The sequence below is a fragment of the Brachyistius frenatus genome, unplaced genomic scaffold (assembly GCF_029030835.1).
Source record: "Brachyistius frenatus isolate BFR_SWC_R1_liver_20210118 unplaced genomic scaffold, ASM2903083v1 Contig_50, whole genome shotgun sequence".
In the NCBI taxonomy this organism is placed as follows: domain Eukaryota; kingdom Metazoa; phylum Chordata; class Actinopteri; family Embiotocidae; genus Brachyistius; species Brachyistius frenatus.
The window spans coordinates 2,767,841-2,787,873 of NW_027210649.1; the positions used below are offsets into that span (position 1 = coordinate 2,767,841).

At 40.7% G+C, this 20,033-nt stretch overlaps 2 protein-coding genes across 13 annotated transcripts in view; both read left to right on the plus strand.

Annotated features, from left to right (window-relative positions):
- LOC138624330 (ankyrin repeat and SAM domain-containing protein 1A) overlaps nt 1–7,429 on the plus strand; it is a 62,634-nt gene extending 55,205 nt beyond the window's left edge. For 5 of the 12 annotated variants that reach the window (XM_069704424.1, XM_069704426.1, XM_069704427.1 and 2 more), the window contains 10 exons: nt 120–227; nt 489–659; nt 741–878; nt 978–1,049; nt 1,155–1,241; nt 1,774–1,911; nt 3,075–3,257; nt 4,031–4,129; nt 4,542–4,636; nt 4,914–7,429. In XM_069704424.1, the coding sequence (XP_069560525.1) occupies nt 120–227; nt 489–659; nt 741–878; nt 978–1,049; nt 1,155–1,241; nt 1,774–1,911; nt 3,075–3,257; nt 4,031–4,129; nt 4,542–4,636; nt 4,914–5,040 (1,218 nt within the window). In that variant the 3' untranslated portion in view covers nt 5,041–7,429. Of the gene's footprint in view, nt 1–119; nt 228–488; nt 660–740; nt 879–977; nt 1,050–1,154; nt 1,242–1,773; nt 1,912–3,074; nt 3,258–4,030; nt 4,130–4,541 lie in introns of all 12 variants that reach the window. The other 7 variants (XM_069704429.1, XR_011311143.1, XM_069704432.1 and 4 more) reach the window with 7 other exon arrangements.
- Nucleotides 7,430–13,802: 6,373 nt separating this feature from the next.
- On the plus strand, nt 13,803–16,172 carry LOC138624202 (specifically androgen-regulated gene protein-like). The gene is made up of 3 exons (XM_069704182.1): nt 13,803–13,853; nt 14,398–14,560; nt 14,950–16,172. Exons 1-3 carry the CDS (start codon nt 13,803–13,805, stop codon nt 16,170–16,172), a joined length of 1,437 nt encoding a protein of 478 aa, XP_069560283.1.
- The last annotated feature ends 3,861 nt before the right edge of the window (nt 16,173–20,033 follow it).

Sequence of the window (20,033 nt, forward strand, 5' to 3'; positions counted from 1 at the left end):
GCAGAGTTGTTTTGGCAAGCTGAGCAGAAATGTCTTGTTTTCTGGTCTTTCCTCAAGCGCTGCTCCATGTGGTCAGTAGATAATCCCCCCCCCTTTTTTTTTTTTTTTTTTCTTTCCAGGTGCTGAAAATTTCCCTGCTCGGCCACAGGAAACGCATCATAGCTTCCTTAGCGGAGAGGCCTTATGAGGAGCCTCCAGTCAAACCTCCTCGTTTGTCTCAGATCAGGGTGAGGACCCACACACTGCTGCACTGCGTACAAGTGTCTTAAGTTCACACTCTTGTTTAATCATTACACACTCTGGAATGACGTTTGGTGCCAGGAGTTGAATGTTCGATTATGTTCCTCTTTGCCTTCCTGGCTTGCCTTCTTTAGTTTTAGTCAATGGCAAAGATTTTGTGTAAAAATGTTGCAATGCATTTTTATTGAATGGCAAATCACAGTTACTTTCATCATGAGACGACTCACCACGTCTGACTGTTTCTACAGTGCCAAGACCTGCCTGGATCCCAGACCTCGTCTCCGCTCAGTCAGATGGAGCCGTACACAGGACGCTCGATGGACCCTCTGCTGCCTGTAGGAGAGGCGGGGAGGAAAAGAGCTCCAGATACCGACTATGACGTTACCCAAAGACATCGCAGTGAACGACACAGGCCTCATGTATGTGGTTTATAATGAGCATGTAGTGATTATAGTGGGTCTCTGCCAGGCTTCTTTGATAATAACAGTTATTTTCCACAGGAGCGGTATGAAGATTGGCATCGAGAGCCTCGTCTGACCCTGCGGCCGCCAAGTCAAGCAGCACCGTACGCTCCGGTCCAGAACTGGCATCACCAACCTGAGAAACTCATCTTTGAATCCTGCGCCTATGAATCCAATGTATATTTACATCTTTCTACTTCCTACATGATTTGCTTTTTGTCAAGTGTATATATACACTAATAATATATATTTTTTCTTCTCCTGTAACTACTGTAGTATCTTGGTTCCATGCTTATTAAGGAGCTAAGGGGTACTGAGTCCACGCAGGATGCTTGTGCCAAAATGAGGGTATTTTATCAATTTCTCTAATCTCAGGGGATTTTATGCATATTGTTTGAGTGAAAGGTAAATCACAGTAATATCCTTTTCTTGTGTATGTTTTTTTTCCCCCAGAGGTCGACAGAACAAATGAGAAAAGTCCCCAGCATTGTCCTTTCAATCACATACAAGGGTGTGAAGTTCATTGATGCAGCCAATAAGGTCAGCGCCTGCATGCACAACGTTAAGTTTCTATCCCAACGTGTCCTCAGAGTCGTGTAATCCATCAAAATGGAGCCGCTTCAAATGACAGCCCGTTTTCTTTTGAAATATTGTGACATCATGAGCATGAAAGTGTGACGCTCAAACCCGTCTTCCTGCTCTGTGAGTGTAAATGTCATGCCTGTGAGTTGGTATCAGGTTTGTTTATGTTTGTATTTCCTGACAGCGAGCAATCTGTCATATATTGACATTTTATATTTGACATTTATAAAAACAAATTCTTTGAAAACTCAACTTGGTCTGACATTTTATGGCCACACTCTCCTGCGGTGGCTGTGAAAAACAATCTCTGCCTCAGCGTCTCCTCTTTACTTACTCTCTCTTGTCATTTTCACAAGGCATTTTAGTCAATGTTTAGTCATTTTTCTCAATGTTGTGATAATACGATCAAGTAGAAGCATTTACAGAGAGTTCACTCAATGTGTGATCTGTATTGTCCTACCGAGCCTCATTTATGTCTCTCTTGGTGCAGAACATCATTGCAGAGCATGAGATCCGTAATATTTCGTGTGCAGCCCAGGACCCAGAGGACTTGTGTACGTTTGCCTACATCACCAAGGACCTGCAGACCAGCCACCATTACTGCCATGTCTTCAGCACAGTGGACGTGGTAAGGACATCCTCGCCGTCCTGTCCTCCGTGTTACATGGAATACTCACTGAAATATCCGAGAGAGAAATGTGCGTGCATACGCAGGTCTTGAGGAGGCCATGTTGTTGGCAGACGTTAAACAGCAATAAAGTGGGATCGTTACAACAATAGATCGTGTGTGCTGGAAGCAGTTTAATTTTGTTTTACTGGACTTTCAGTCGGCACCATTAGACTTATTGTAAGCACTGTCACAAGGATGCTCCTTATTTCATAAAGAGGAAGTGTAAGTTTTAACAAATCCATCCGATTTCAACCACTTTTTAAGTCAAATTCATATTACTTTAAATAATTATATCATTGTGCTACACTGCTTGAAAGTTTTGTATTTTGTCATACAATAATAATTGCTTCTAGGCCCAATTTTCTCAGTTTCATATCTTTGCTAATATGATAGTGAAGCAGGTAATACATTTCATTCTGTGTGGTGTTAAATAGGTTTTAAAAAGTCATATATCCAACTTCGAACTCTGCAGGCCGACAATATGTGCAGCAATTGTATTTAGGGGAATATTTCTTCATCATCATCCTGTAGTTACACTAAGGAAATGTAACAGCTTGATAATTATCATCATTGCCCCTCCCAGTCTCCGCCAGACCTAATCCTCACCACACAAAGAAACTCAGAGTTGTGAGGCTGGAGAGGAAGGCAAGATGCACATGACGCATTTGTTTAAGGACAAGTTCCTTCATCGAAGGATGTGCAGATGATTTCGTAGCTCTGTGCCCTGTGTCTCTTCAAATGATGTGTTCCCACTGCAGGATTTCCTTTGATACCTCCCAAGGCCTGTGGTGTGAAGCGTCTTTAGTCTGAGGTGCTTGTTCACATTTGGCTGTCAGGGCAAAACAAAATAATCCAACAGCTTTAAAGCCGAGCTGAAGTGGATGTATCCAGTTTAGGTACTGAGAGGGGCTGCTGCACAATACGCCGGAGATTACTGCCACTTCGCCACGTTATGCAATTTTGTTTTGAAGAAGTTTTAGAGGGAAAACAATCTTTGTTCTGACATGTTTTGCTGTCTCACTGCAAACTGAGCCCAGATAGTGTTGTTCTCTGGGCCGAATGCTCAGAGTCCAGAATATTTTAAAGGGTCCTGATCTTCTTCTTTCTGCCTCTCTGTATAGAACCTGACTTACGAGATCATCCTGACCCTGGGCCAGGCGTTTGAAGTAGCATATCAGCTGGCTCTGCAGGCCCAGAGGACCAAACAGCACCAGAACCACCCAGTGGGACCTGGTTTAGACATCATCGAGACCAAGTCGAGCCGACCTGTGCCCAAGCCACGCGGCAGTGTACGGAAGTCAGGGGTGAGTTGGACATCAAACGCACCGTTATACAAAAGACCAAATCCTGTACACTGTGGTCTGATGTAAAACTGAAGCATGAAGAGGACAAAACTCCAGCAACACTGTGTGGCCTTGGTGAAGGACCGTGACGCAATTTTGACCTCTTCAGATTTTTTTTTCTCCTCTTTGCTGAGGTTGTGCCAGAAAAGAAAACTGAAGCATATCATGCATCACAAAGTCGCACTGACACCTGATGTAATACAATTAAACATTTTGGGATCAAACCTGGACAATATATTTAGTGTTGGATAATTTTTTGTCATGCTACAGCTTTTCACATCATCATGGTTCCACTGTTCTTATGTTCATCTGGCCCATTAGCATTAAACCATTAAGGTGTGAGCTTGTGCTGAATATCAATAAGCTAACTTCTCCTCAGGGATGAGTCACACATCCTCAGAGGCAGCTTAATGAACTCAACGGAAATTATATAAAAAATAGTGAATTCATGTTTACTGTCATTTCTTCAAAATGTTTCCTTCATGTCTGTATTTTTGAAATATACATTTTTAAATGTGTTTATACAGGATAGTTTGACTGCACACATTTCATACTCTCACAACACCCACACCTGTAAGCTATCTCACGCTGCTCAAATCTGTGTCACCTTCTTTCCCTTTAATTTTCTCTCGGCTCCTTCCGCCCGCTTCTTTTGTGCTTTTTTTCCCGTCTTTGTTCTTTTATTTCTCGCTGTCTCTCTTCTCTCTCCTCCTGGCGGTGTTTATCTCTCCCAGGACTCTCCTCCTCTCGACAGTCGTTGCTGTTACTGTTACACCTGCACCACTCACCGTCCCTCCTATCTACCGCTGCACTCTGCCAGCCCTGCTGCCCAGGTGCTGCCACCTCCTCCTGTCCCATCTCCACCCTTTGCTCCTTTTTTCTGCCTTCCTGTTTCCACCTTTTTCCTCTAACTGCCCTGAAAACCCCATAATCCATTTGTGTGTGTGTGTGTCTATTGCTGTTGTTGTATTTTTCACTGTTGTTTGTAGAAAACTACAGCTGAGCTTCCCCCATTTGGACTGAGAAATCCTTAGAATTTTACTTTTGACTTTAGCGCCCTCTAGTGGCGGTATACTAGTAAGGCAGACAATGTTTACAGAATGTTTGCAGACAGGAATCATCTCTTGATTAATAACCATTGGATGTCAGCAAAGTGTAATCAGACTCACCCAATTAAGGTGTTTTAATTACTCACTGTCTCTCCACTGAGGCAGAGATTTTGATGTTCTCTGTTCGTACTTTCAGGGGGACATTGTGGACCAAGAGGGCGACTCTCAGTCCCAGGGCAGTGCCACGTGGCTCGTGGACCCCAAGGAGTCCAAGCGCACTATCAGTACTAAGTACGAGACCACCATATTCTGAATGGACCCCTGTCCTTCCTCCTGGGCCTGGTCTCACCTTCCCTACTTCCCCTCCTTCTGTGTGCCTTTCACTGTGACTCTGCCTCTCTCTCTGCGCTGGACGTCTGCCCTCCCCCGCCTTCCTTCAGCCATCGCTCGTGTCCTCCTCTGACAACACTACTGTGACAATTAACCAACTCCTTCATTATGTTAAACCACTTCTACACTTTTTATTGATTATGAATGCAACCCTTCCACCTTGTTAACCCTCTCCTAGATCACCCACGAGCCTGCCACTCACCACTCACTCCTTTCTGTTCACCTGGTATGCTTCCTCAACTCTGTATACAATGCTTCCTCTTTTTTGTTTTTTCAATCGTCAACCTCCCGCTATTTACTCTTGATAATAAGCTCTTTCTTTTCTTGGTGCTTCTCTCGCTCTGTTAGGCGACGGCCGCTCTGAGGCTTTTCACTCTCGATCTTTCGACTCCTGACTCCTCCGAGTGCTGAGAAAATCTGATTTACCGCAGCCGACAGTGACCCACTGCACACATCCTGTACCTGGATGGACACGTTTCCTGAGGAAACCTGTGAAACTGATCTTGTAATTCTATGCATCGGTCGGACTTTAGCAGGCTGTTTCTGATGGGTGGGATTCAGGCGTTGAAGGGGTTACACATGAGCTGAACTAAAAGAGATGTGTTTCAGTCAGCCACCTGCATAAAGCCAAAGAAGGCTCAGATCCTAGCACTGTGACACGGTCCTTTTGGAGCTAATGAAGTAAGCATTTCTGGGGAATTTCTAGATGGGGAGCAGAAAAGGGCACAGAGGCTGGTGTGGACCTGAATGTTAGGGGTCCACAAAACAGTCAAAACTACCTTAGCTTGCCCTTGTCTGTCTGTCAATCAAAGCACCAGGAATTAAACCTGGTGCTTCTTCTGGAGTGCACTAACTATGACTAAGCACTTTTACCAAATCCCCAAGTGTGTAAGATTAAGTGCATTTTCCTCTGTCTTGTCTTTTTTTTTTTTTTTTTTTTTTCATCTTTTCACAACAAATGCCTTCAATGTTCATCCTGTCAGCATTGCCTTTTTTTTTTTTTTTTTTTAACGCCAGGTTAATATTTCACGGCTGCTGGTGAAAAGAGTTCATGATTATAAGTGGGGGTAATCCATCATCATCTTGCTGTTTGTGGCCATTAGTTTATTGTTATTTTTCTTTTACTTTATTTTAACCTCACTGCTTTGTGTGCGTGTGTCTGTGTCCCTTCCCTATAGCTGAACACTGGCCACTTCCAGTCAGTAAGAAAAGGACAGGAATGAGCCCTGTCGCATGGTGGGTAGGATGTTTTGTTGGAAAAGCGACCCGCTACCCGTGCAGCTCGGCAGTCGGATGGCGCTCGCAGCTCACCACAGTAACACACAGGGCCTGGAGACAAAAAGACAGACTTCCAGTGCCGCACGCTCCCTCACTTCATCCGACCTCTCCGACTTCCTCACTCCACACACACACACACACACACACACACACACACACACACACACACACACACACACACACACACACACACACACACACACACACACACACACACACACACACACACACACACACACACACACACACACACACACCTCCATTAAGCTTCCTGTCCATCAGGAGGTGGAGTCAGATGTATTTGTTATGCTTTATGCATTTCCTGAGAATTGAATTGTTGCTTCCCTCTCAGATGAGTTAGTGTTTACTGTTTCAGGAAATGTACCTGCAGGTTTCAATGCAGAACTTGTGGTTAAAGGGGAAGTGGCAGAGATAAGGAATGGTAACGTTTTTCATTTTGATATAAACTATCAGACAAGAGACCTTACACTGTAGGTACACATCCTTCTAGGATTGTTTGTCCCGTATCCGAACATTGTAGCTTCTCTTCATGACCATCAGCTCACATACATGTGTAACTGTGATAAACAATGTAATCTTGCATGGGACTCTAACCAAACTCAACGGGCAAAGGAACTGACACTACAAAGACTGTTTTATTGTGATATAACGGGATGTTTTTTTTATTTGATTTGAAAGTTGTGTCTTTCTTTTTTTGTTTGTTTAGGTTTTAATTGTTTTATGGGACAATGAATTGTCCTACTGCAGGAACTGGATCAGGTGTGGTTCACTGCAGTTCTATCTCTCCTTCCCTGCTCCTTTTGTTCAGTTAATCGTGACACAATTATTCACCAAACCTGCCATGCAGGCTGGTACGACTTTTAGATTTTAGCTGCGGAGCAGAACAAATGGGGCACAGCATGTTTCTCCTCGCTAACTCCCAATATGTTGACTGTTAATGGTACTGTTTGGTCCACCAATGTGTATATGGGTACATAGTCAGGTCATTTTGATTTAACTGTTGTGTATGTGGTACGTTGTCCGGCCAGTATGGTAACTCTATGGTACACTGTCTTCAGCTCGCTGGTGTCGGCACCTTCAGCCATCAGCCTGGTCCTGTTCTGCTTTTGCACATTGCTGAGGATCAGGAGAGATATTTTGGGACTAATGTGATGACAACTATGATGAGAATGATATTGTACATGAATCTAGCGGTCTGTATTTTGATACTTGAATGATTTTTGCTTTTATAGATATATCTATATATATATGTATATGTATGTATGTATGTACGTATGTAATTTTTGACGTTTGTCAAAAAAAAGAGCGAAAAAGGACTATGTCTTATAAAATTAAACATATCGTAAATAAATACCCTGTGATTTAAAAAAAAAAAAAAAAAAAAGACTGAGAAAATGACTCAGAAGAGGGACCTCACTTAAAAAAAAAAAAAAAAAAAAAAAGATTGTAAATAATCTTGGGCTTCCAGTCTTTTTTTATGATTATTTTTCAAAACTGTACAACTAATAAATGGCTCGGTTAGAATCGCTCTCACTGTTGAATGTTCATTTGTCCGGTCATTGTTCCTGTTTTAATATTGGGGTTTTTTCAACATTTGGAAGATTTTTCTGTCAGATTTCAACCCCTCTTGAGTATTCACAGCTACAGAGACGCTGTGTATCGATGCCCTCAGAGAGTCTCCACTTGTCTGTGGCCAAACGAGGTCAGTGGATGAAATGTTTGGTCGCCGTCCTCTGCACCGGTATCATAAACTTTTCTCTGCTGAAGGATGGATAGCAGCAGCTCAGAGCCAGTACAGGTGTAACCAGCTACAGGAGATAAAGAACAGAGCTGACATTAATGTATTACAGCTGACTGCTTCTTCTCTCAGTCTGAACAACAAACTCCTACAGCAAGAAGGAGGGGCCCAAACAACCGTTTTATTAGAATTAACAGTATATTTATTTGCAATTAAATTTTCAACAGAACAGGGTTCAAACAATCTTTAGTTTTTTTCCCCCTTTTGACTCCAACTACCTGAATGTAAACCTGTGAAGATCTTTAATTTTGTTGTGACTTTAAAAAAAACACTTAAGTTTTTACAGTGAACTGCTGTGTTCTGTTAATCTTGTGTTCTTGTTTACTTTTATCAGCTGAACTCACTTTGAGTATTGTAAATTTTTTAGGTTGTGTCTTGACAATTTATTTTTATCTTGGTTGTGAGGAAAATTAATCAACAGGAAAATTACTACAGCTATAATTAAAATGACAACTGCTGCCAAATATGTCAATAACGACAAGTCGTGTAAGAGTTGCTTCAAGATAATGCTAAAGTTTGTAAAAGTAAATAGATGAGAGGACTAAACTCTTCACTTTATTTAGTTTATTGTGGAATCAAAGTCCTAATGTTTGATTCTTAAAATAGACAGATCAACTCCTTCTGCAGCACATAGTTAACAAAATAGTAAAAAAAAAAAAAAAAAATTAAATTATGATGTTGTTTTATCTGATTTGTCTTATTTTCTTAAGTCTTCTGACAGTTAAACTGTAATGGAGCTGACAGACATAAACATTTTGATACTGGCTGGTATATTGTTGTTATTGTACTGCTGTTAACCTGAAGTGTTTCCAAAGGATCTAAAATGTCTTATTGCTTTAGGCCCCAAATTCTGCCGGTAGAGGTAAAGTAGGTTGTTGTGTAAGTTGACTGTTTTAATTGCATATCAAACTGCAAGAAAATGTACTTTTTCATAATGTGGTTTCATTGGTCCATATTGAAAACATCAACAGAATAACGGAGCAGATAATGATGGTGATTTGATTGTTTGTCACAGATAACAGCAGATGTCACAGATGTGCGCTGATGTTCCTGGAAAACAGACGCTGATTGTGAGACTGATCTCCAGATATTACTCACGCAGACTCTCTATGGGATCCGGCCTGTAAACAATCAAAAACATGTTTCTGAAATAAATGTTTCAGTTTCTAATTTTACATTTAGACACAGATGTTGGCACCTTATTTGTGCACCGCTGATTTATTGCCCTCTGGAAATGAATTGTTTCCTGACTAGACCAAAGTGGTTGGTCAGTCCACCACTATAGTACAGGTGTATATATCTCAACAATGAATTTAAGGATGGCTGAGATATTGTATGGACAGTCATGGTCTCAAGAAAATAATTCCTACAGGGTTTGGTGGCCATCTGGTTTTTCTGTTAGCTCCACCATGAGCTGATGTTTTTGGTGTGGAGTGAAATATCTTAACAATTATTTGATTTCTATGTCATACAGATATTAAATTTAAAAAGAATAAAGATAAAAGAATAAACTATAATGACTTTAGGGATCCTCTGACTTTTCTCCTTACACCACCATTACGTTGACATTATGTTTTATTGATAAATGCAATTAGATTTAATACAAACATTCATATTCCCGTCATGATGAACCGTAATGAGTGTCGTCATGACTGACTTTTTATTAAGCAACATAGAGTCAAAAATTAATTTATTTAGTACGTTGGTTTTTGGCCATATAACTACTAAATTAATTATTGTCCAATCAGTCTCTGCTATACTTTATGAAGGACCGATCAAATCAATCACTCAATAAATAAATCAATGTGCAGTTAAATGCACCAAACATAAGAATAAATGAGATATAATTTTTTGTTAAATCTGACATGGTATTTTAGCTTTAATTTGCGTCTGTATTTATTTATTTGGGCTAATTAAAAAAAATTGTTTGCATGTTAATATGCTAAACTGTAATGGCAAACATCTCTAATAGCAACATGCTATTAGCATTTCGTTCAAAACACAGTTGTGTTACTCTAAATCTCCTTTCACATGATAAGATATGTCTATATTTATGTGATATGACTATCATATTTAAATATTTTTGTCCAGTTGTGGGTATAAAATAAAACAACATAACATCCTTCCTTGTTGCGCTCATTCGGCTGCTGTTATTCTATTGGCTTGAAATTGGAAACGTCTCAGTCAGCTGTTCGCTGATTGGCCACCGACAGCTTGTCCTGAAGCGAGTCACCTCACCTGTCTGCAAGTTGGGTTTTTTTCCCCCCCACCTGTGCTATGCGTCGCAGCGTAGTTTTACTGCCAGGAGGAGAGTGAGGTGCACTGCAACCATGGACTGACATCTGAAAACTGCCCTTCTTGTGTACGAACAGCTGTTTACCAAGACTTATCATCTCCGGTGAGTTATCAGGAAATTCTGTTTGTGAAGTCTGTTCGTTTCCCTTTCAGTCGTCGTACAGAGGAAGGAGGAGTTTAAAAAGTTGTCGATTTTATTACACATGTATAAATAAATCGGTGCGTTCCTGAAAATGTAATCATCCTTGTTTAGACTGGTGTGTGTGAGAGCTATTTGTCCTGAACATAGGCTATTTTGACTTTTAATTTAACTTTTTCAGGCTTTCATTTTATCTCGTTTTTTTGTGTGTTTTTTTTCGGGTTTTTTTTTCCTGTTATTGGTTTGACCTTATAGTGTTATCCTGTGTCTGTTTGGGTCGAGTAGATTTGATTAGAAATGGATAGACAGGTGAAATAGTCCGAAAAAGACTCCTGTCAGTGTCAGAAATATTCCCACACATGACCTGCATTACAATCCTTGAACACTTGTTGGATCAGTGAGTAGACATGGAGTCAGGAAAAAGTACAAATATTTGCACACGCATGTCAATACTAGTCATTTCAGCTAAACATTAATGAAATATTTCTGTTCACTCGAGCAGCTTGAGTTGCACAACTTGCCATGAACCTTTGTTCTGGCTGACTGGCTGCCCTTGAAGACATACTTCAAACATTTTAGCTCACCTTTTTTCCTAACACCCTAATTTGTCATGGTAGACAGTGAGTGATGATTCCTGGGTTAGTAATAACTCCGGCCCACTAACTGTGCAGCTGTTCTCACGTTAAAGTCCCGGAGCTGATCCTCCCCAGTCATAGTTAAAGTGTTGGAACGCCCAGACACACCAAACAGCTCGGCTGAATTTAAAGACGTGGAAGCAAGCAACGTAACATTCCTGTCACTATTAAATCCTGACTCAGCTGTGGGTGTAGTGAGCTTCTCCGCTGCTGCCCTGCAGGTTTGCAGCCTTGCTCAGGTTGGAGAGGTGTTGGCTGCTCAGACTTGGATGTTTCTCTGTGGTTCTGCTGATCATAATGACCTGATGGGAGGGACAGTAATTAGCAGCTTTCAGTAAGAGGCCAGTGTGTGCTTTGTCAACCAGCTCTTGTTTTCAGAAAACGTGCATAAATATGGGTGTTGGAGATCTGGTGTTTCCCAACTGTCTTTGCAGATTCTTTGTGTCAGCGGGTCAGAAACGTCACTGACCAGAGCTCTGGATTACTGGCTCCCAACCTGGGATATCTCATAATTGATAGCTAGGGGGTCACACAAAGTTGTTTTTAAAAAAATAAAAAAAAAAAACCATAATTTGAATCTTTTAACACCTTCCTAAAACAAAAAAAGATCCTGCAGTAATTTACCATTTTATTTCTAACAATCTGCTTTAAAGTCCTCTCTCCACCCTGCCAGCAATTCAATTTTGGTGAAGAAATACTAAATCATTTATGTATTCGTTCATTTTTGGCCCATAGGTGGATACATTCAGTCTAGAAATACTTAGAATTGCCACCATATGCCTACCATGTTAGATTTTAGTTCCGCCTCGCTCACGAAACACCCCCCCTTCCCCCAAGAGGATCTGACCTCTGTGTTTTTCAATTGTTGTTTCTGTACTGAATAAAACTCAGGGAAGTTTAGTTTTGACATTTTTATCTTTCATATGAATAATTTCCCTGATTCCACTGAAACATCTCATTTTTCCTGGAGCATTTTTTTGTATCAAACATGATTCAAATTTGAGCTGTCTTGTACTGACAGAGGGACGTATTGTTTATGGTGAAACAGTGTCTGTTTGTGTTTGTGTCTGTGTCGTTCTGAGGAACCTCATGTCCCAGTAATTTACTATTTTACAAATTTACTCAAACTAAAACATGCAACCTTGTGTCATTTATGAGGCTAATTTCCAGACAGAGAGAGACGCTGATTTATGAAGTGGAACTATATAATTTCTTTTCTGTGTTCAATTAAACGTCCTCCGAGATAAGAGAACTGTTCAGGTATTTTTGTTCTGCTTTCACGAACACACCTGAACCTGACCGTGCAGCTGCAGCTTTGTGATGAATAAGTCATACAACAGGTTGTAAAGCTTTTGTCTTGGGATACTATTGCATTTGTCTGACTTATTTAACCAAATCGACATCACAGTTTGAACCTCAGATACCCTCCTTTTACTTCTCAAGTGATGATGGTATTTGCCTTTGGCAGGTGCTTATGCTTTTTAAACAAAGTGAAGACAAAGATGTAAGAACTTTGCTTTAAGTGGCTTTTTCTTTGTGCGCTCGTGGATGCTTTCCTCATGCCTGACCTGCCACCAGTAATTTGCAGAGGATAATTGGCAGGAGGTACAAGATCGCAGTCTAGAGCTGCAGCGTAACACGTCGCATCAACAGTCTTTACAAAGATTTGACATGACATGTGTATTCATGAATCACAATGACTTTAATACCAGGTAATGAACGATGCTTTAAGCATCGCTATGTGTCACTTCACGTTGTATGTAGAGTATTACCTGCATGTAATGATTTCCTCCTCTTCCTGCTTTCTGTTGCTGGAATAATTACAAAAAAGTACATCTGTCTACAGCTGTTAATGCAATAAATATTTAAGCTAATATTAACAACAGTGGTATTTAGTTGATGTTCTGTCTGCACACTATATTAAGATTGTATTAACATTTATTTAATGAGTTATTTTTAATACCAATTATTCAGTCAATTAGAGTCTTGACCAAAAAACATATTCAGTACGCTCGTAAGCAAAGGTCAGCTTTATTGCCAATAAATTCAATTTAAAATCTATGTGAGGATTTATTTTTCTTTTAACAAAAATAACATAGTCCCTTTAATGTAAATTGAATGACTTGGTTGCTTCCTGTTGAATGTCTCGCTAAAAAGGCCGGTATTGAAGCAGATGATAGAATATTGAAGATTTCACTCCCATTTAACTCTTAAATAACTGTTGAAACCCGTGAAAGGGATCAATATGTATGATAGATGTCCATAATTGTTCATATTTTGCATTTCACTGCTCCTCACTTTCATGTTAATGCATTCACTTCATTTTAATTCAGGCCCTGTCTTATGTGTAGATAAATGTTTACTAGTTCAACCATTATTTTTATTTAATGACACAATTAGCATAATTAGTTATGTTTAATATGTCACATTGACTGTGACAGCACGTTTGCTTCTTCTTGCATTAATAGAACAGCTATTACATTATGAGGGTCATTTAACTAGCAGTTGTAATTTATGGCACTCATTCATCACATTAATGAAAAGATGCTGTTTTGTTTATTAATTTTGTGGCTATTTTTAGGCTCAAATTATGGCAGCATTTCTTGTTTACTTGTTGTAGGCGATCATTCTTTCCAGGATTTGTTTAACTGTTTAAGCAATGATCATTTTGCAATGTGGAGAAAGTTGGGAGCTCATACATTTCATCTGGATTCATTTTTAATACAGCTCTTCCTTTTTTTTTTTTTCTTGACCTTTCAGATTTTTCCTTAGATTCTTGTTGAGATTTACACAATTTAAAAGAGGGCCGTGAAGCACGTGTCCTGTCCTCACCGTCTCCCTTGTGCAATGCTGAGGGGAGACACGTGGCCGGGCGGCGTTGCCATGGAATCCTTGAGCAATATGGACAGTGCGGGGAGCTGCGACAGTGTAATCAGCATGAACTCTGGCTATGTGAGTGCTGCTGTCGATCTCCTCATCTCAGTCGTCTGTTCCTGTAACTCTGACTTATCTGTTTGTTGTGTCACGTGACCTTACTGACACGCTGCTTGCATCTGAGTAAACATATTTTTGAGGATGTTTCTGTCCTCGGTTGGAAAATGAAAATGGAGAACTGAGATTTGTGCATCAGGTTGTACTGACGTCTGCACGGTCAATATGAGAGGGTTGGAGTAGAGATGATTAGAGGAAGTGAATCTATATGAAGTTACAGGCTCTTGTGTTTGTTCAGTTCATTTTTCATCAAAGATGGCTAAAGGGAAGAAGATCTCAAGCTGTTCTCAGTCACCTCAACTAAATCCTTCTTGCAGGCCAATATAGAGAGAACAATAACCAAGAAGCAGACAGGGGTAATTAGTCAATCCTTTGTACATTATCTGTTCGAACAACTTTGACCTATGGTTCTCGTTGTGTCTCTCATGTCTTTGTTTAGGGGTTGAAATTTGTCTGGTGTTTTTAATGTCTGTAATTTTTTCACAGTATTTTATTTTGTGTGCAGAGTGAAGACAGTATGGAGCACCTTTCTGCAGAGGAGAGAGCCTGTCTCATGTATCTGGAGGAAACAATTGAAGCCCTGGAGGTGCAGGAGGACAGCGGCTTATCCAATGATGAACTAGATTTTGGATCACAGGCAGAAGAAAAGGGTCGGATGCGAGTAAACGGTAAGTCCATGTCACCGGATATTCTGTTTTGCATGCCTTCTCAGATATGTGTCTTGAACATCACTGACTGCACTTCTACTACTTGTTTTTTTCTTTATCAGGCATTTCCAACTTGACTTCTGATGATTTAGGAAGTAGTGAAATGTCCACACCACAACCCACTCCTGCTTCAGCAGCCAACTCGAAAGATCCTGAAACGACTGACCTCGTGACTGAACCTAATCCTCCATTCACTGAATCAGCAGCTGGTTGTAAAGTCGACTCTTCACCTTCACAGACTGAGGTGTTGAATTCAGCTTCAAATGGAGATCATAATCCTGAGAGTGTCAGCCCAGGACGGTCTGCTGAGGCCTCTGAGACTGAACTGGGTCTCATCCCTCCTCCATCAGACTTCATGGATGAACAAGAGTCTCCTTCACAGCCAGAGAAAGTAAAAGAACTTCCTCCATCTGCAAGAACGTCCAGTAACAAGCCAAGAGCAACTCTTGACCTGGAGCTGCTACGTCAGAGAGTGTATGTGAAGAGAACTTCAACAAGCTCCTCTGTGACTGAGGAGCCTCCGAGCAAACCTCCAGCTGATGTGACTCCCGGTCTGACTCCACCAGTTGTTCCCTCTGGTCCCCAAACCAGTCCTCCTCCTGAGGCCGCTGAGTCCAGAGGTCCACCTGCTGTGGCACCAAAACCAAAGAAGCTCCCTGCCAACATTATTCTGAAGTCACACAAGGCAGCAACGTTTGATGGAAACTCAGGACACTCTGTGTCCACCAGCACTGACCGGCTGCTGTTGGACCCTCAGAGGGTCCATATGGAGGCCCTCCGGAAGCTCGGCCTGCTTAAAAGCAACGAGGCGGACTATAGTCCTGCCCTGAGCCCTAAACTGTCTCCCAAAACCAGAAGGTCATGGGCAGCTCCTTCTCCTCCAGTCAGCCCAGCAGCTTCACACACACCACCTGCGACACCATCTTACACGAATGTCAACAGCCCCCCTCCGGTCCTCGCCCCCCTGCAACCTGCTTCTCCTGCTGCTGTAACACCATCAGCTACTTCTCCAGCTCCCTCTGCTCAGCCTCCTGATATCGTCCCAGCACCGGCTGCTTTCTGCGACCCCGTCGGACCTCCCCCTCCAGATAATGAACTGTCTGCTGCCAAAGATGTAATGGGGGCCACCGTTGATACCCCTCCTCTTACCCCTCCTGCCCTAGTCAGGCAGCCAACACCACCCAAGGTCATAGGTATCAAATCAGCCACCCTGGAACGCTCTGGTTTGGGTCTCAGCCGTTTTATGGCCGGTCAAAACGCCGATGAGGCCGGTCAGAGTGTCAACGGCGAGCAGAGCCCCAGCCTGCTGCGTAATAATCGGCCCCGCACCGCCTCTCTGGGGGGTGGGACGGAGTTTTCAAGTGCTCAAGGAGAGGGTTTGCAGGCAGGCCACGCCACCAGCAAAGAGCCAGATTCACGGAGGTCCCTGCCTGCCCACATCGTCTTCCCGCACTCCAGAGAGTCTCAGAAACTGCCTCGGTCGCAGGGCATCAGCGTGCTGATCTGCCCTCGCTCAGAGAACGGAGAGAACCGCCGCGAGGCCCTGAAGAAGCTAGGACTGCTCAGAGACTAAGCCGTACCTCACAGCTCATCTAACTGCCACAACCTCCCTTCAGATTGTTCAAAGGATAATACCAAAGATTTATTCATGAAGATGTTACAAAACCTTCGTGAAGCAGCTTAGCTACATATTTATTCATTTCCCTGCAATAGCCATCATGTGACTGCATCACATGACATCACATGACAGCTAATGTCATGCCAACACTTGCATCTACTTGTTACTATATGTATTTATTTCTTATAAAAGTGGCAAGCAACACTGTTTGGATAATCACTGACTCACTGTGGCTGCGCTTTTTGTAAGTTACATCCCATTATTTTAAAGAGACAGTAATGAGCTGTTTCATTGTGTTTTGTGATATACAGGTACGAGCCGTGTCTGCTTTTGTAACTTATTTGGATCAATGATTTCATTGTGTGACTGGGTCTCTTCACAGTTCTGCTTTTTGTAATATTTTCACTTCCTATATTCTATTTTTTTTTTATTTTTTATTTTTTAAACTTGATCTTGTTTTGTTTTTTGTTTTCTAGCAAGGCGGTTTGTGTATTTTTTTTCAGGGTGCTTATGAAATGAATAAAAATGTAGAAAGTATGTCATGAATTGCAGGAACATACCTTACTGTAACTCAAAGCTCGTACTCAGTGGTTACTCCCTGATAAGAATCTGAAACATGTGGTTTGCATGGCTGCGTAATGACGCCCATGTCAAAACTCATGTGCGCGTTAGACAGCAGCAGTGTGTGGAAAGTTACTAGTGGCAAGCATTATTCGATTTTTTTTTTTGGATCAAACAGTGACCACAAGTCACATGTTTTCTTTGCCTGCATTTGGAATATTTAACATTTGTTTGGTTTGCCTTTGGTGATTTATGAAACATAGACCCTCATGTTTCATGTCAAATCACAAATTGAGGCACCAGTTTTCTGGCTCAGCTTTTAGACCTTTATCTGAAAACTGGTGCAACCTGTTTTTTCACCTCCTGGTTCAGTTTCTGCTGCTCATAATGGCATGTTTACGAGCCAACGGGCTGTCTGAAAAACATTTCATCACCCCTGCAGACTTTAAGACACAAATAGATTTGCTCTCTCCTGCCGTATGCTGTTAGAAATTTTTTTTTTTTGCTGAATTTGACAAATATTTATTCTGAGCAGGTGTTTACGGCAGGGTGCTGAATTACAGTGTTAGTAGAGAACACAGTGGTAGTTTGGTTTTACCACACCCATCATATCTTCTCAACGTTATTCTTCATCTACCACCTTATTTTCATGTGTTTTTCTGTATATTTTTATACTTATTTTTCCTACGACGATAAGTATCTTTCAGCGGGATTTTTTTTTTTTTAAGAGGAGCCGAATAGAAAAGGATTTGAATATTGTTTTGAATATTATAGATTAAAAAAGATAAAGCACATGTATAGAATTTGCAACTGAGATGAAGTAGAAACTATTCATTGTACTGTCAAGACACCAAAAGGTACGAGTAGGTAAAGTATCAGTGGTGTGTTTTTAAATTTTAGCATACAGTGAACGTCCTCTTTGACAGTAAATCCAGGAGAAAAAGTAAGCAGCTGTGCTGTCAGACAAACGCAGATAGCTTTGTGCTGCTCTGAGGCATGTTGGTATGTGAGCGATCCTTTCTCTCCACCTGACAGAAGACCTGACTGACGAGAACGCAGTGACAGCACCTGTCACTTTTACTGTTACCCTCAGAGGCATCAGATGTCAGTGGCTGCTATGAATACCATTCAGTCTGCATACCTTCCCCATATTCCCGCATCATCTTCAGTATAATTATAAAGATGTCTAAAATGCAATCTGAGATGAGGAAAAAAAAATGGAAACTATGTTTATGAAACTTTTAATAATTGGTATGCAACAATGTGACATGACAGAAAAACAGGCTACAGTGTGAACACCTTTCATCAATCTGCAGTAGATGTTGTCAAACTGTGGGTCGCACCTCGCCAAGGGGAGCGCAAGAGAGTTGAAGGTGGGAAAGTTACGAGTAAGGTGAGTTTTTTATTGTTGTTTCGTGTTAACATACAAAAAAACAGTACAGAACAATGACAGTCTCGCTTCTTTACATGTCAGTTGAGTATCAGCTGCCTTAGAGTCACACCTCCTAAAATGCAATACAATATATATTTCACAAATGTTGATGTCAATATATACCAAACCAAACCAAAGTAAAAAAAAACAAACAAACAACAACCCAACAACAGCTAAGGAGTAGGAAAAGAGTAGAACAAGACGTTACACTAAATCATTCAGACAAAGGTGCAACTAACTTTGTGGCACGGGTTTGCTTAACTTTTCTTATACATTTGCTTTGGAGTGAGAGTTCATTTTTAAGTGTATTGGACACTGGAGAGGATTTGGCAAATTGACATTTATGTATATAATATTTGGTTATAATTATTATGTTGTTAACAAGAAATTCAATTTACTTGTTTAATTTAGGTGTTGGTGTGTTATCTATGTTGTTTTTAATTAATTGTATAAGTGCCGTTGGAATGTTTTGTATTACCTTAATATAGTTTTCCATGGAGCAGTCCAGTTCGTATTTGCTATTAAACTCTTCCGCTTTAAGTACATTACCATTTCCATCCATTAGGTGCATGATTGACCGTATCTGTTTTTCCATCCAGTCTTCCATAAATATAGATTGTCTTCTACTTACAATGACTCTGTGGGACATTGTAAGGACTAAAGGTACGCTTATAAATCATGTTCCAGTGTAACAGGACTTGTCGGTGAAAGGCAGAGAGTTTGATTGGCAATCAAAAATTGAGATTTCAAAGTCACATTTTAACAAGACTTCTGTACCGCCCGGCTTATTAAACAGCAGAGGAGGAAGTGAAAACCATAATTCTTTTCCATTTCTTATGAAAGACTGAAGCCATTTTATTTTTAGACCTCCATTCATAATTTTAAAATCAATTGCTTTTAACCCACCTTCTTCATAGTTTTTATTATTATTATTATTATTATTATTATTATTATTATGTCTCCTTTTCTAATGTAATGGTGCTTATTTTTCCAGATAAAATTAAAGTTAAGTTTGTTTATTTCTTTGATAATTCTGGGAGCTATAGCCAACGAGTATGCAGGGTAGATTAGCCTTGATATAATTTCTGTTTTTATTAATAGTGTTCGTCCAAATAATGTTATGTCTCTTTGCAACCAACTGTTTGATGTTTTCTTACATTTATTAATAGTACTTTCAATATTCTTGTTTTCACTGGCGTCTGAACAGTTGGTTACGAGTAAGGTGAGGTAACAGAGACAGCATAACCGGAAGTTATCGCTTGACCTGTTGATTTTTAAAAAAAAATTTTTTTAATCCAATTTAAGCTGCAGCAGTGGGTGTGACATTCAAGATACGTTCATCTTTTGGCAATCAGGAGCATACTTCTCAGATATAAAACTCAGTCAAATCTGAACCTACATACACCATGCACACATTTTCAGACGGACTGGGACTTAACACTTTCAGAGGATAGCCGTATCTCCCGTGTCTGTCGCTAATAGATGTCCGCAAATCGCTTAGAAATCAGAAAAGACGCGCCTTAAAGATCTCCAGAACTTGCCTGAGAATCATCAAGTTTTTAAGTTTTCCTCAAAATAAAAAGTTACCCTGTGATACTTTTCGTAGCATGCGCAGGTACGCTTCAAACAGGAACTGATAATAGACAACTCGGCGTTCTTGCGATGACGCTAATTTGCCAAAAATGAAAACAAACCTTGCCTAAAAACCTAAATGCGGTTTAAGTTACTGCCCAGGCCAAATTTGCTTCACGACTGCACCACTTCCTGTTTACAGTAGATTATGGGAAGTGTACAGTAGTTCTAAAATATAGAGACGCTTATGC